At 36.4% G+C, this 11,509-nt stretch overlaps 1 protein-coding gene across 1 annotated transcript; it reads right to left on the reverse strand.

Moving 5' to 3' along the window:
- Nucleotides 1-6,849: 6,849 nt before the first annotated feature.
- Nucleotides 6,850-7,242, reverse strand: LOC106735237 (40S ribosomal protein S15a-like). The gene has a single exon (XM_014589198.1). The coding sequence runs from the start codon at nucleotides 7,240-7,242 to the stop codon at nucleotides 6,850-6,852; it is 393 nt and encodes a 130-aa protein (XP_014444684.1).
- Nucleotides 7,243-11,509: the final 4,267 nt, after the last annotated feature.

Here is an 11,509-nt window from a genome sequence, read left to right on the forward strand (position 1 = left end):
AGCTAGTTAAAACTGACCAATTATAGAAGCTTCATGGAAATAATGCACACCTTGTTTTTTCCTGCCAGCATATCAACCTCTTTGGTTGCAGACAGTGTGAAATACTCTCTTTTTCGACTTGAGCTGCAATTTTCTTTAAACCATTTGTATCAACCAGTAATTTCTGGGAGACGAAAATGCTATCAGTGCTTTAGGAAGTTGCCTGATCTTTCTTTATTCCCAAACATCTTTGTTCTAGTTGGATGAGAGATTTCCTCATCCACTAGGCACCATGTATCACTTAACAAAACCTATTGTGAATATGGAATAAGAATAATTCAGCTAATTAACTTCTGTTAGAGCCTGCGTTACTTTGACCTACAGTGGGAACGTTCATCTCGTGTAAAACATGTGGCGACTGACAAAACAACCACAAAACAAACATGCAGGCAAAGGCACACATTAAAAATAACTACTGTATCTTTCTTTTTGTTTATTTGTTTGTTTTTGCCACAGGGCACCTGGAGAGAGACAGAGAGAGAGAGAGAGAGAGACAGTGAGAGAGAAAGTGAGAAATCATGCCCCAGAGGGATGACCCAACTGCAATCCCTTCTCCTCAGTTCTCCTCCTGGGATTTTGGTCATGCACACACACACACGTGCCTGGTGTGATTTTTTTTTTTTTTTTTGGAGAGGTTTTTTTGCTATAGGGCGCGTGCACTCTCCAGACAGACAGAGAGAGTCACAGAGACAGAAAGCGAGAAATCATCCCCCAGGGAGGATGGTCACACCGCAATCCCTTCTCCTCCATTCTCCTCTCGGGATCTTGGGCATGCACGCACACGCGTCTGGCATGAGTTTCAAGTCACTGGGTCCGGGACACGAACCACGGTCGACTTCGTGGGAGTCCAGCGACATAGCCATTACGATAACTGCTGGTTCCTGCCTGGTGTGATTTTTAAGCCACCAGGTCCAGGACTCAAACTGCAGTTGACCATGTGGGAATCCAACACCTTAACCACCACACCATTTACTAAACCCACTACTGTATCTTTGATGTTACTACTATACTTCGTAATTTATTGGTTGGAATATTTCTGCTTTATGTTGTACTGATTGTAGCAACAGGAAAAGTTATCAAAGGGAAAAATATTTTAGTATTGCCATTTTACCCAAGTGTGTGTAGACCAAAAGGGATACTTCCATCTTAATGGTCAAAATTTTAATGCAATTTTGCCTTGACTGTCGTTACTGTTATGAGACAAAGAGCATTATAAACGTGAAGAAGGACTGACGTGACTGAGCAATAATGTGCTGCTCAGAAGAAGTTGGATCCCACAGAACTTGCTTCAAATCCCTGGCCTGGTTAGCTGGAAACACGCCAAGCACATGTACAAGGCCTGATCAGACAGGCTGGAGGATGAGAGGAACGGGGAGGGGATTATGGCATGACCAGACTCTGTGGAGGATACTCCTTTTCTACCCTCTCTCATTCTCTCTTTCCTCTTTCTCTTTCACTCTTATATGTTCACACATATCCTCTTTCAAGAAAAAAAGCATATGACAGAGTGAGTTTGTTGGTGCCATTTACCTTTTTATTTTTATTTTTTTAGCTTTTAGAATATTATTGCAACCTAAGATTTAAATTATGTAGACTATTGGTTCAATTCAAAGTGTAGTTTTTTGTTGTTGTTGTTGTTCTCTTTTCTTTCTTTTCCTTCTTTTTTTTTCCTTTATGTAGATTGGAGACCTTTAACCTCAATAACATTCTAGAAAAACTAGTGTGACATATAGAGCTTACAGAGATACATACAACTTTTTGTCTTAATATTTAGGTGATTATAAACCATACGATTCCCAGTGGAATTGGAGCAGCTTTTGAAGGCAATCCCTGCACTGATTCTCAACAAGTGGATTTTGGATAGTGGCAGAAGTCTACAGTTTTCTTTAGCACCCTTCTGTCTCATTCATACCCCCAGGAAATTCTAATACAAGGGATACAGATAATCTCACTTAGATGAACACTGTGCTTGGTATTAGTTAGTGTGGTAAAATAGGAGTTGCCAGCCTGAGATAATGAATAGAGTGCGGTACAATGTATCTATATAATATGGGTAAACTATGTCTATTTCATATAATGTACACTATTAGATAAGTTCTATTTCTCAATTATCTGATTCTACCTGCATTTTAATAAAAGGCATCCAAATCTAATAATCTATTCACTATCCTTTATAGGTTAATTAGCCCACACAGATTTCATGATGAATATACTATATTATGAGGTTGCACAATCATTTCAGAAGATTTCTTCTTTATCAGTCATGTCTCCATTATTTGTATTCATCTTTCTATGCTGTTTAATCTTTTCTAAAAATGGTTTTATGCCAAAGCTGAGCTCCTTGTCCATATTGTTTACGTTATGGAAAGACTTCAAGGGATAATTATATTCTTTTGTATAAAAATACTGATGGAGTGAATCAGTATATATTTTTTTTACTTTGACTATTTAGTATACTCTGATATGATTAGTGCTATGTAAGAAAGGCTTAAATGTTAAATTAAAATTTGAATTATTTGAAGAGCGATCGCTAATGAATTAAGTCTTTGAAATTAATTGTGAATTTTAAGAAGTTGTTTTCCAGTTGTCTAGAAAATCCCTATGCCTTTATTCAGAGAAATTTGTCTCTCTTCTTATTTTTAATAGAAAGTGTCTTTATTGATCTTTTACAAGTGAGTAATTTTCTACATGAAGTTGATATTCACACGAAGTTTGTGGAGGACTCTGACTATTCTCCTTTTCTATAAAATTATTCATTCTTGATAGTCAGTCACATAATCAGTTCTTAAAACCTTGCTCAGTGGGTTTCTGTGTAAATTTTCACTTCCTTTTCCCATCACTACGCTGACTGTGAACAAAACAAACCTTTTACTTTCATGTAAATAGATAATCTTTGGAGTTAGAGAAAATAAAACAAAGCTCTATCTTATGAAAATGATGGGTTCTCGGTATATATTAAGTGGGGAGAAGAGGGACCTAAGGAAGGACATTTGGAGGAGGGATATGGAGACAGAGCATTGACGGAATGGGGAGGTGTGGTGTTCTTGGTGGAAGATATTCTGATCAACTGGACTGTGGAGAAATGTTCACATATTGAAATGTTCACTTTGTAAGCTAAATAATATGGTTGAATGTATATAAAAAATTAAAATAAAAAAAGTAAACAAATTTAAAAAAATTAAAAAGGAAAAGAAAATGATGGGTTCTCCTGAAGATAAAACTATTCACATTTCTTTCGAAGAATGGACAAAAAGTATGTTCAAAGGCTATCAACATTTTTTGTCATTGTGATTCAAATTGTCTTTTTTTTTTTGGTTAGGAAAATAGTGACTTTGATGTATAATGCAGCTGTGGATTGTTAAGATTTGCAGGGTATGACTGGCAGCTCATACAAAGAAGAGGGACCATACCAACCAATATAAGAAGGGTCACATTTAAAAAAGAAATATTTTTTGACTGAATTGAATAATACTTCCCTTTAGGAATACAAACTTCTCCAGCATCAATCCTGCTTTTCTTATTCGGCATCATTATTTTTTCTTTATCTTTTACAAAATATAATTGTTGAGAGTAACTCCAGATAAATTCCATTTTTAGGCTTTTCTTTTGTCTTACATGTCAGCTATATATTATGTGGCAGTTACTTGCTTGACATACACGTTTCATTTTATATACAATCAGCCTACATTTAAAAATATTATTCTTAATACTTTTTTGTTTCAACAGTGAACTTTACATTTTCTATCTGTTAAAGTTTTCCTACCCTTGTACCTCATACCCACCACCCACTATGCATCCACTCTAACAATCTCTAGTATTTACACCCATCCTCTCTACCATCGCATGTTCAAGTCTCTCAACCTCTGCCACAGCACTTAGTACAAGTTGGGTGGGGATATACAATGTGTATATTTCAAAGTCTGGCTCACTTAGCTTAACATTAAGTATTCTATATTCATCCATTTGAGTCAAATGATAAGATCTCATTTTTTCCTATAGCTTTGTGATATTCCATAGTATATGTATGTCACAGTTTTATAATCCAATCATCAGTTTTTGGACGCTTAGGATGCTTCCATGTTTTAGCATGTAATGATGCTGGGGAAAACATGGATGTGCAAATATCTTTCTGATTGAGTATTTTCCTTTCTTTGAGTTAAATACCAAGAAGTGGGATTATTGGGTCACATGGAAGTTCTATTTGTAAGTTTTTGAGAAACTTCCATATTATTTTCCATAGAGGTTTGAATAATTTACATTCCCACCAATAGTGTAAGAGACTTCCCTTTTCACTACATCATCAACACTTGTTTATTATTTTGATCCTAACCATTCTGAGATTAAATTGTATCTCATTGTGGATTTAATTTGCATATCCCTAATGAGAAGAGACTGAACATTTTTTTATATGCCTTTTGGCCATGTGTAAGTCTTCCTTGGAGAGTTGTCTGTTCAGTTCATTTGTCCATTTTCTTTTCTTGGATTATTCATTTTTTTTATAGGCAAGCTGATTCTTCATACTTAAAAAAAATATTGATAATGTGGAGAAAAAGTTGAGGCCAAACAGTGGCTTGATGTTTATGATGGCTAGATCTCATATGATCAACTACATGGTTCAAGTCTCAGACTTAGCAGCTTGAAAAATACACTGGGTGCATGTGCGTGCATGACTAAAATCCCAAGAAGAGAAAGGAGAAGAAGGGATTGCAGTATGGCTATCCCCTGGGATGTGCTTTTCTAATTTTCTCTTTTTCTTTCTCTCTGGTAAGTACGCATGTCCTACAGAAAGGAAAAAAAAAAGTTAAAAAAGAGAAAGATATTGAATGCAGATATTGAAATCTTAACCTGAGACCAGCAGGCATAATGGCTACATCGCTGGACTCCCATGTAGTCGACCGTGGTTTGTGTCCTGGACCTGGAGGTTTAAACTCACAATGTGCACATGTGCGTGCGTGTCCAAGATCCTGAGAGGAGAAGGAGAAGGGATTGCAGAGTGGCCATTCCCCTTGGGGAGGTGATTTCTCACTTTCTGTCTCTCTGTCTCTCTCTGTCTTTCTGTTGAGTGCACGCACCCTATAGCAAAAACCTCTCCCCCCCCCCAAAAAAAAAAAGGAAGAAAGAAAGAAAGAGTTCATTGAAGGGTCAGACACAATGGTGCAGTGGTGAAGTACCATGATCTGTGAAGCAATCCCACATGAGAAGGTTTCTGGTTCAAGTCCAGAGATTTTCGGAGTACAGCAGACATGCACTTGCCCATGATGTGGGGTTGGCTGAAGGCTGGGGTGGGGGTGGGGGGCTGGATCACGGTGTCAGGACCTTGTTGGGCGTGCTGTTTTTCTATCTCTGTTTCACTTAAGAAAGGAATAAAAACATTTTTTAAAAAAGAGAAAAGTCATCTTATTATGGTTAGGTGGTATTATTTTTATTGATTCATATGTTCAAGCATCTGGGCAGAAGTAACAACCTCCAAGATGTAATACCATCATGTAGTTAAATTTTTTTGGCTGTTATGATCCTTTATGATGAAGATGTGTAGAAATTTGGAAAATCTAGACTCTTAAATAAGATTATGGTAATCATTTTGCTCACTTAGAGATTAATGGCAAGTACCAACTAGAATCACTGAGCTCTAACTAGAAGACATGAGCCTCTCTGTTCACCTATACTACCTTTTTAATCAAGAAGTCGAATCTGATGGCCTTTGAGGAACATTTATGCAGAAGAAAACTAAAATAATTGGATATAATCATTTTTACTCAAATATTTGCCCATATGATAGAGATATCAAATGCCTTGAAAATATTAGAGTTTCTGTTACAGGTAGAAAGCTGATAGAGTCTCCAATAATGGAAGAGAAAGGGAGTGAGAATAAAATCGGTAGAATGAGAAAGTAGATACTGGGGAGAACCAGACTATTTATTTATTTATTTATTATGGTAGTATAGTTAAGTCTAGTTAGTGTCAAGCATTTAAATAAATCTATAATCATTGATGCTCAGTAGATACCAGGGTAATCTTCCCCCTCAGGAATTTATCTATAGCTCCTTAAAGCTAAAAGATCAGAGGTGAAAGCCAACAAAATACTGGTGTGGGACTATTTTCTCAAATGTGCCCATATACAACTTATTCAAGATTTTCTTCTTTTCTCATACAGTTAATGGGATAAACTCTTCTTCGGGGTAATCTATTTCTTAGATTCCAGAATTTTCGCCCTTTTAAAATTTTAACTTTTTTATCTCCATGTTCATCATCATTGCCCTTATTGTTCTATAGGATCTTGTGATGAAGCCAGGATATAATACTAAGAGTCCACTGGGTGTGGAAAGAAAAGCACTTTGTGGTTTACTGGCAATGTGTATTGGCTTCTTAAGTACTGTATATGCTTTCTCTGCAGAATTCAGTGGACTTTTTCCAAACTGATTTTCGAAGTCCTCCATAATCTGTTTTCAGTCTGTTTTCCAGCTATTTCCTCATTTTTCCTGCTAGTAATTTTCACTTCAATCAAACTAGTGCAAGTACGCCTTAATTGTACCTTAAGCTTTCTCCCATTGAAGAATTGTTTCATTCTTCTTTGGTGATTGTAGACTTCACCTTGGTTTCTGTTTATTCCCAAGCCCATCCAACTTTGAGTCCACTTGTAGTTATCACTCCCATAAATTAGTCACTCAATTTTTCTTTCATCTAAATTTGTCACTTACGTTGTTTAATAATCATTAGTCATACTTTAGGAAACCCATAAGCATCATGTCTTTTTTTTTTTTTTTTTTGCCTTTGTCCAGTGAGGCATTTTATTTGTGTGTATGTGTATTATTACATTCCTAGAAAAAGAATCTGTGGACTTTTCCCTCCTGTATGCTTATGTCTTGCTTCTTCATGATCTGTGATGCCAGATGAGGTTGTCAGTACAATGAAACCAAACCGATGGGATGGGAGCAGATGATTCTGCCATTTCTCTAGATCTTTGAGTTGCACATCAAATCTGGGGCTGATCACTCCACATTTATTTAACCTGCCAGTGAGGTTCACAACAGTATTTCCAGCTCTGTGGTCATCAATGATATCAAATTCACCAATGTAACCATGCTTCATCATCACAGTCAGAGAGCAGAAAATAACTTTGGAGCATGGCCTAGTAAGAATCTGGCATTTGCCTCTGCTTTTGGCATTGTTGGTGCTCTTGAGAGAATCAACCAGGATATCCATACACGCCAAGATGGTGGGACAAAAAGATGGCAAGGAAAGCAAGTTTAGTGTCTTAAAAATGACCAAGTCAGCAAACAAAAGCAACCTTTTTAATTTTTTTTTAAACTTAGTGTCTTAAAAAAAAAAAAAGGTCATTCTCATTTGCTGACTTGGTGTTTGTTTACATCATTCTTATTTCATAAATCTAGTCCTAGAGTATTAAAAATCCTCTTCTAGGGCTGGCAAATGGCATGGTGGCTAAGGTGCTGGATTCCCACATGGCTGGCTGTGGTTTGAGTTCCTGACCTGGCAGCTTGCTTTCTCACTTTCCCTTTCTCTCTGTCTCTCTGGTCAAATGAAAAAATAATAATAATAACAAGTGGAATTAAATAAACAATTAATTCTTTAAAAAGAAACATTCTTGGGATTATCAAACGGTCATGTGTTTTCTTACATAGTCACTATTTCCTTGTTAAATAAATAGACGTTCTCCATTTATTTAATGTTCTTGATCCTGTCCATTTTTTAAGCGAGCCAATTTAATGTTGTAAATATTTATGTTGTAAATATTTTATAAAAGTGCTTATAGAAGACAGAGGACCTACAAGAAATGTCATTAACGACCTCTTCAAGTCACCAAGTATGACTTAACTCACTCACATTCTGAGGCTAGAACTTGCCACGACAATTAGCTTTGAAATTTTATATCCAAGTTCTTATTTTGTCATGCTCTCGTTTCTTTTCCATGACAGTTTCTCCTTGTATACAGAGTAAGATATCCAAGGTGTTTGCATTTTTTTCTTCTAGCAACAATAATTTAATGTTATTAGGACTTGTTCAGAAGATACGTCAACCTTCAATTGTCATTTTGATCTTCATGACTATTTTATCACTCAGCTTTTTAATTTAAAAGAATTACATAAGAGGATTATGGAACAAAGAAGAACTAATCGGTCTCTTTCTTTTATAACTGCAATTACAAAATTACCTTTGCAGTGTTCTTTAGTAGCAATGAGAGAAATGCAGGGTATTGGAAAGATGAGGTGTTTCTTGACCTAAAAGTATAAGAGGTATACCAAAACTTTGGGGTAAGATTTATATATCCTAGCAAAAGTGTTTTTCTTTTGGCTTTTGTGATGGACGAACAATAAGAGGCTAAAAGAAAAGTATAAAAATAGTCAATATCAAAATACAGTATAAAAATACTATAAAGAGTTATATGAGAGGTCAAGTAACTATTATTTCTTCTGTGAAGTGAATTCTCTTAGCTTTACTATTTTAAGAATAGGACCTATGAGAAGGAAAAAAAAGTATGTAAGTTAGAGATTTGATGTATTTATTGCAGCCTTAAAATCAGAATAAGAGATTTGAATCATTTTTTCTGCCCTTCAATGACAATGCTTATTCTTTGTCCCCAAATAAGGAGTGATTGACAGAAAGCCAAAGGCATTTGTAGCAAGATAATTTTATGTTGTCCTCAGTTCCCCATGTTTATCCTCTCTGCAGGACCAGATGCCACCAGGAACAACTAGAGAGCTGGAAACCAGAGATACAGAGAAGGACAGATTGAAGTAACAGTCGTCCACCATAATACTATTTGTATTAGCAAACTATTGCCGTGTGACATTATTACTGCAAATGTAACAGCTTAAAACAACACACACATATTATCGTACAGTTGCTGTGGTCCAGGGGTCTGTGAGCAATTCGGGTTTATCTCGCTTTCTGCTTTTAGGTCTCAAGTCTTGGCGGGGACTTGAGTGTCATCAGAGGTTCTACTGGGCAGAATCGACTCCTGATATTACTCAGGCTGTTGACAGAGGTCAGTTTCTTGTAGCTGTAGGGCTGAAGGCTTAAGTTTTTGTTGACTCTTGCAGAGTTCACCCTCAGTTCCTAGAGGCCATATATGATTCCTTGCCATGAGGTACTTTTCAACCTAGTTCAAGGCCAGGAAAAGAGAAAGGAGAGAAATACAGAGAGAGAGACTCCTTGGCAAGTTGGGTGTTATAGTCCTTTTTGTAATCACATAGTCCTATACACAAAACCACAGGCAACCCGTCATTTTTATCCTCTTCTACTGGTTAAGAATAAGTCCCAGGTTCTGCTCTCACCCAAGGGGAGAGGAACAACACTAGGGCATAAACAATGGCAGGTAGAAGGTCCTGGGTCCACTTTAAGAGTTTGTTCATCCTGCTCTTATAGGAAAATAATGCAAGAATAGGACATCTCACAATCAATAGGCAAAGGATCTTGGCCCTGACTAAAATAGGCAATAAATATAAATAGACAATTTACAGGAAGGACAAACATAAAAAATAAATATAAGAAAAGATTCCCAAACTCACATTGATCAAAAAATATGTAAGTAAAATAATGTTATTTTTTCCCAATTCATTCGTGAAACACCAATTGATAATGAGAAGTCCTGGCAAGTGAGTGGGGAGAAGGCCTCCATGGCTGTATGTGTAGAAAGATGGTCAGAGTAGGAGTAGATGAAAAAATATGGCTATATCAATCAAAATAATAAATTATCATATTTTAACAACAGATGTATAATACATCATTCAGAAATACATATTTATTCATTTTAGCCCTTCCTTTAATAATGGAAAGTAGGATAGAGTTTAAATGTCTATCATCCTAAAAATGGTCAAATGAATTATTGTGACACTTTGTGTTGCCTACGTAAAAGTGCTTCCTTGCTAAAGTGTTGAGTTGAGAATTTAAAATACTATGTGCATTTTAACTACATCTTTCCATAGGGAAAATGCAGACAACTTCTATGCACAGTAAAAATACCCTAAAAGATGCAAATATCACAATATGGATGCATAAAGCTTATTTTTTTAATAACATGTCACACTTCTCTATATAAAAAGATTACCTAAAAGAGAGGCATTGTATGTCCCCACTTAATATATACCAAATGTCTGCACTCTATGGCAGAAACTGAAAGGCTGGAAGGTAGACTAGTATGGAGGGCAACTGAAGATACTGTAGACAGTTTAGGAGAAGGTGGATAATGGGGGAAGGAGAGAGGGGATGGGGGTAAAAACTTTCAACAGAAACAAAAATTAAGTTATTTGTTGATGGTAATGTACAGGATAATATCTATAATTTGACTAATATGCACTATATTCACACTTGGGAAAACAATTTTGTATGCTGTAAAGATGTAGAGTGATTGATTTCCTTTTGGCCAGAACTGCCATCTTCCAGTAATTAACCAAAACGACAAACACAAAGGGAAAGACGAGAGGCACCCGATATATGTTCTCTAGGCCTTTTAGAAAACATGGAGTTGTTCTTTTGACAACATACATGCGAATCTACAAGAAAGGTGATATTGTAGACATTAAGGGAATGGGTACTGTTCAAAAAGGAATGTCCCACAAGTGTCACCATGGCAAGACTGGAAGAGTCTACAATGTTACCCAGCATGCTGTTGGCATTGTTGTGAACAAACAAGTTAAGGACAAGATTCTTGCCAACAAAATTAATGTGCCTATTGAGCATATTAAGCATTCTAAGAGTAGAGATCACTTCCTAAAATGTGTGAAGGAAAATGACCAGATAAAGAAGCCAAAGAAAAAGGTACCTGAGATCAACTAAAATGCCAGCCTGCTCCCCCCAGAGAAGCACACTTTGTGAGAACCAATGGAAAGGAACCTGAGCTACTGGAACCTATTCTCTATGAATTCATGGCATGATGGGTGTTAAAAATAAACTAATCTGTGGTGTATATATATATAAAAAAAAAGATGTACAGTGATTAAGTGTAAGCAAGTAAAATAAATAAATAAATAAATAAATAAATAAGATTACTTGAAAAAAATTAACAATGACAAGTAGGACTTACAAGTCTACATTGATGAGCAAAGCAGAAACACAGCATAAGATTTTTATAAAATCTTCACATGGATTTAACGTGGCCTTCAAGTTTATAAATTCAACTGTCTCATTTTAGTTGTGCCAAAAGAAGTTAAGTATCTTAATCAAATTCAAGTTTGTGGGGTAAATTAAAGGAACATTCAGTCAAAGAAAGGCTCTTTCCAGCTTCCAGGGCTACTCTTGGAAGAGCCCACGTGACCCTTGATGGCCCAAGTCTGTCTCCCACCCACGAGACCATACCCTGCGACAATGAGGGCACTCCTTCCTGCAATCCCTTCCCTTGACCTGGATTTATTGCTCTGCCTTGAGTATAAGCACATCTGAAGCTCAACCTCTCTCTTCTGATGCAATACAGAACACTTCATGATTATCTTTTGGGAAGAGCAGTGTGGCTACA

This window comes from Tupaia chinensis, unplaced genomic scaffold (assembly GCF_000334495.1).
Source record: "Tupaia chinensis unplaced genomic scaffold, TupChi_1.0 Scaffold000338_1, whole genome shotgun sequence".
Classification (NCBI taxonomy): domain Eukaryota; kingdom Metazoa; phylum Chordata; class Mammalia; order Scandentia; family Tupaiidae; genus Tupaia; species Tupaia belangeri.

Bases quoted from the DNA above. Each gene is read 5' to 3' on its own strand.
- LOC106735237 (XM_014589198.1), bottom strand. From the start codon at position 7,242: ATGGATATCCTGGTTGATTCTCTCAAGAGCACCAACAATGCCAAAAGC.